The sequence below is a fragment of the Haplochromis burtoni genome, unplaced genomic scaffold, assembly GCF_018398535.1.
Source record: "Haplochromis burtoni strain Fernald_Lab_line unplaced genomic scaffold, NCSU_Asbu1 Contig_575, whole genome shotgun sequence".
Lineage (NCBI taxonomy): Eukaryota > Metazoa > Chordata > Actinopteri > Cichliformes > Cichlidae > Haplochromis > Haplochromis burtoni.
The window spans coordinates 287,410-290,796 of NW_024582936.1; the positions used below are offsets into that span (position 1 = coordinate 287,410).

At 43.5% G+C, this 3,387-nt stretch overlaps 1 protein-coding gene across 3 annotated transcripts in view; it reads left to right on the forward strand.

Moving 5' to 3' along the window:
- Positions 1–3,387, forward strand: part of LOC102300085 (phospholipid transfer protein) — a gene marked incomplete in the record, with an annotated part of 43,723 nt that overhangs the window by 5,922 nt on the left and 34,414 nt on the right. For all 3 annotated transcript variants that reach the window (XM_005948166.3, XM_005948167.3, XM_042214496.1), the window contains 7 exon segments: positions 1,380–1,479; positions 1,568–1,696; positions 1,836–1,991; positions 2,092–2,155; positions 2,383–2,538; positions 2,613–2,789; positions 2,915–2,974. In XM_005948166.3, coding sequence (XP_005948228.2) covers positions 1,380–1,479; positions 1,568–1,696; positions 1,836–1,991; positions 2,092–2,155; positions 2,383–2,538; positions 2,613–2,789; positions 2,915–2,974 — 842 coding nt within the window.

Sequence of the window (3,387 nt, forward strand, 5' to 3'; positions counted from 1 at the left end):
TGTTGGTTTTAATGGTGTCAATAGCAGACCCATTACTCCCTGTTTAAAGTAAAGTCATGGAGAGAGTTGTTTATGGACAAATTCAGTATTATTTATTATTTATTGACTCACTAAGTTTCAACATGCTTACAAACCTGGTCACTCCACCAGCTCTTCATTCACATGACAGATAACTGGTATAAAGATCTAGATGATGGGAAAGGGGTCTGGGTGGTATTCTTGGACTTCAGTGCTGCATCTGATTTAATAAATTGTGATCTTTTGATTGATAAACTAAAATGTTATGGATTTTCAGCAGCTGCTTTGTGCTGGATGAAAAGTTATTTGTGTGGAAGAAGGCAAAAGGTTTATTATAACAGTATTTTTCAGAGGGCTTCGTCATGAGCCGTGGTCTACCCCAGGGCAGCTGCCTCGACCCACTTCTCTGTTTTCATGAATGATCTGCCGTATGTCCTGGGTAAATCTCATCTTGTAATGTACACCGATGAGTCCACCATGTTTTATTCAGCTAGTGACAACTCTGAGTTGACTAGCGTATTATGTCCAAGTAGACGAGGCCTTTGAGGAAGTGTTTTTGTTTTTGAAGCGCTTCAGTCTCAGATGCCATCTGATGGTTATGGGGCTGCAGTCGGCACCAGAAACGGCCTTAATTTGGGTCGAGGATTGTCAAGTGTCTTGATGGACAGCCAATCGGATCCTCCGGCTCAGTGCTGGTGACATTTTTTTTGGGTCTTTCACTTTTTTGTTCCATAACCCTCAGGATCATTTAAGAAATTCCAAATGACTGTCTTATGGCGTCCCACCTCAGCAGTGACGGCGTGCTGTGACTGCTTATGCAGTTCAACAACCCGACCACGTTCAGAAAGGGAAAGCTTTTTTGTCTTTGCCGTCAGAACGTCATGGACATCAGAGAGGGAGACACAAAAGTCAGAATGACATCATGACAGTCTGATTACCTGACAGAAAATGACAATGAATCCACATTTTTGCACAGATTTTGCCTTTTAAAGGCATCTTTTGATCGGGACTGTATCAAGTTTACAGTGTGCAGAACTTTAGAAAGGAGAGCAATCACAGAGGCCATCACTGACAGAAACAAGGAGCTGATGGATGACATAGAGGACATGTTGGTCAAAGTGCTCTTTCTGCCACTCCCAAACATCACTGGTCAGGTTGAAAAGTTCTTCTGATTAAATGAGTTGGGAACCTTCAGGACATTTTTGAGCTCAGCTGCTAAGCCCTTCTAAACTCCAGAGAGTTACTGATGAGGTAGTTATCTATTTAGTTATTTATTTGGAAGTTTGAAGAACTTTCTCTGCCAAAGCTCTTTAAATGTCTACTTTAGAAATGTCATCATCAGGTTTGTTTTGTGTTTACAGTGAAGTATGAAACTCAAAAATTTGTTGAAGAGGAGCTAAGTAACATCAGCATGCCGGAGATGAAGGGGGAAGACGGACGATTCCAGTACACCATCACTGAGTACGTGACCCCACAAAATCTGAAGTGATCATTTAGACCCATCCACATGTGTTTTAGTCACATCACCTCTCTGTCGGCTATGTATTAGTGTGAAGATTACAGAGCTGAATCTGACTCACGCTGATCTGCGGTTCATCCCTGATGTTGGTTTGCTGTTCGACGTTCAGAACTCATCGATCTCACTGACTTTCAACAGACGGATCCTGTACTGGTTCTTGTGAGTTCTCCTCCAGAACACATGGTTCAACCCAAGCAGTTCCACCATAGAGAACCAAATCACTCCACTAGAGCTGCTGCTCACAGGAACACTAATTGCAGATGATGTTGTTGGTGATGATAATGTTATTGCCTCTCAGTTACGACACAGGAAACATCAACGCATCGGCTGAGGGTGTGAACATCAACACAGCTCTGAACCTGATCAGAGATGAGGAGGGACGGCTGAAGATCAATAACATCACTTGTGATGCCAATATTAGCAAAATGAGTGCAAAGTTCAGTGGAACGCTGGGGTAATCAATTACAGTGATTCAATAAACAATAAACATTAAATGCATGATGTGACTTATGTGACAGTATCAGCCAACCAGGAAGCTCTGTGTCTTTTTAAAGGACAGTTTACGGCTTCCTGGCCAGATTTCTGACAACAGGCATGCGCTTCCTCCTCAACCAAAAGGTACCTGGTCACCTGTCACTCTCTGACATGTCTGTCTTTCTCCTGTCTCTCCTCCCTCACCTGTCTCCCCATCCGTCTGTCTCACCTCCCTCACCCATCCCTCTCTCCCTCACCTCTTGCGCTCACCTGTGTCATCTCCCTCACCTGTCTCCTTTGTGTCACCTGTGTCACCTGTCCCATAACTCCCTCTCTCTCTCTCACCCGTCTCCTCTATCTCTTTCGCTCAGATCTGCCCGGCTCTGGATCATGCCGCTCTGGTTCTTGTGAACTCACTGTTGGAGACGATCCCAGTGAGGACAGAAGTTGATCAGTTTATTGGAATCGATTATTCGCTGATTGATGATCCTGTGGTGACGTCCCGGAGCCTCGACATGCACTTCAGGGTGAAGATTACCTGAGATTACCTGATGTAGTTTTTATAGAGGCCATAAATGAATTGTGTCTGTTGTTTCCATAGGGGATGTTCTTCGACCTTTCTCACCAGAACGTCTCGTTGGTGAACTATGCTGTGGAACCCGTCATCAAAGAGTATGACCGGATGGTATACTTGGCACTGTCCGAGTTCTTCTTCGACAGTGGCTTGTTCTCCTACTACACGGCCGGAGTCTTTCAGATGCACATAGTCAATGAAAAGGTCAACCAGCATAAACAAAACATTTAGACTTAACCCTAACCCAGAACCATAAAAACCAGAACATCTAAAACCATCACAGAAGTCACTAGTTTCCTGTTTGCTGTTTGTTTCTTGTACCTGCTCAGATGCCCAAAGATCTGGAGATGTTATTGAGAACCACCTACTTTGGATTCATCATGATGCTGGTGAGCAGACACAGCAGAAACATGACTGAAACACAAGAGCAACACAATAGCAACAGAACAGAGATGGAGTGCAAGAGTAAAGGCTCATTAAAAAAGAGGTTTGTTTAATGGGATGCACCACCAGATATTGGGTAAAGCAGAAATGTCAGAATCCCAGCTAAAAACTCACAAAAGCATTTCAACAACCACCAAACAGCTAAAACAACAAACAATTAAAGAACTGGTAAACAGATTCTGCAATTCAATTTTATTTATATAGTCGCCTCAAGGTGCTTCATATGGTAAATGGTAAATGGCCTGTATTTGTATAGCGCTTTTCTAGTCCCTAAGGACCCCAAAGCGCTTTACACAACCTGTCATCCACCCATTCACACACACATTCACACACTGGTGATGGCAGCTACATTGTAGCC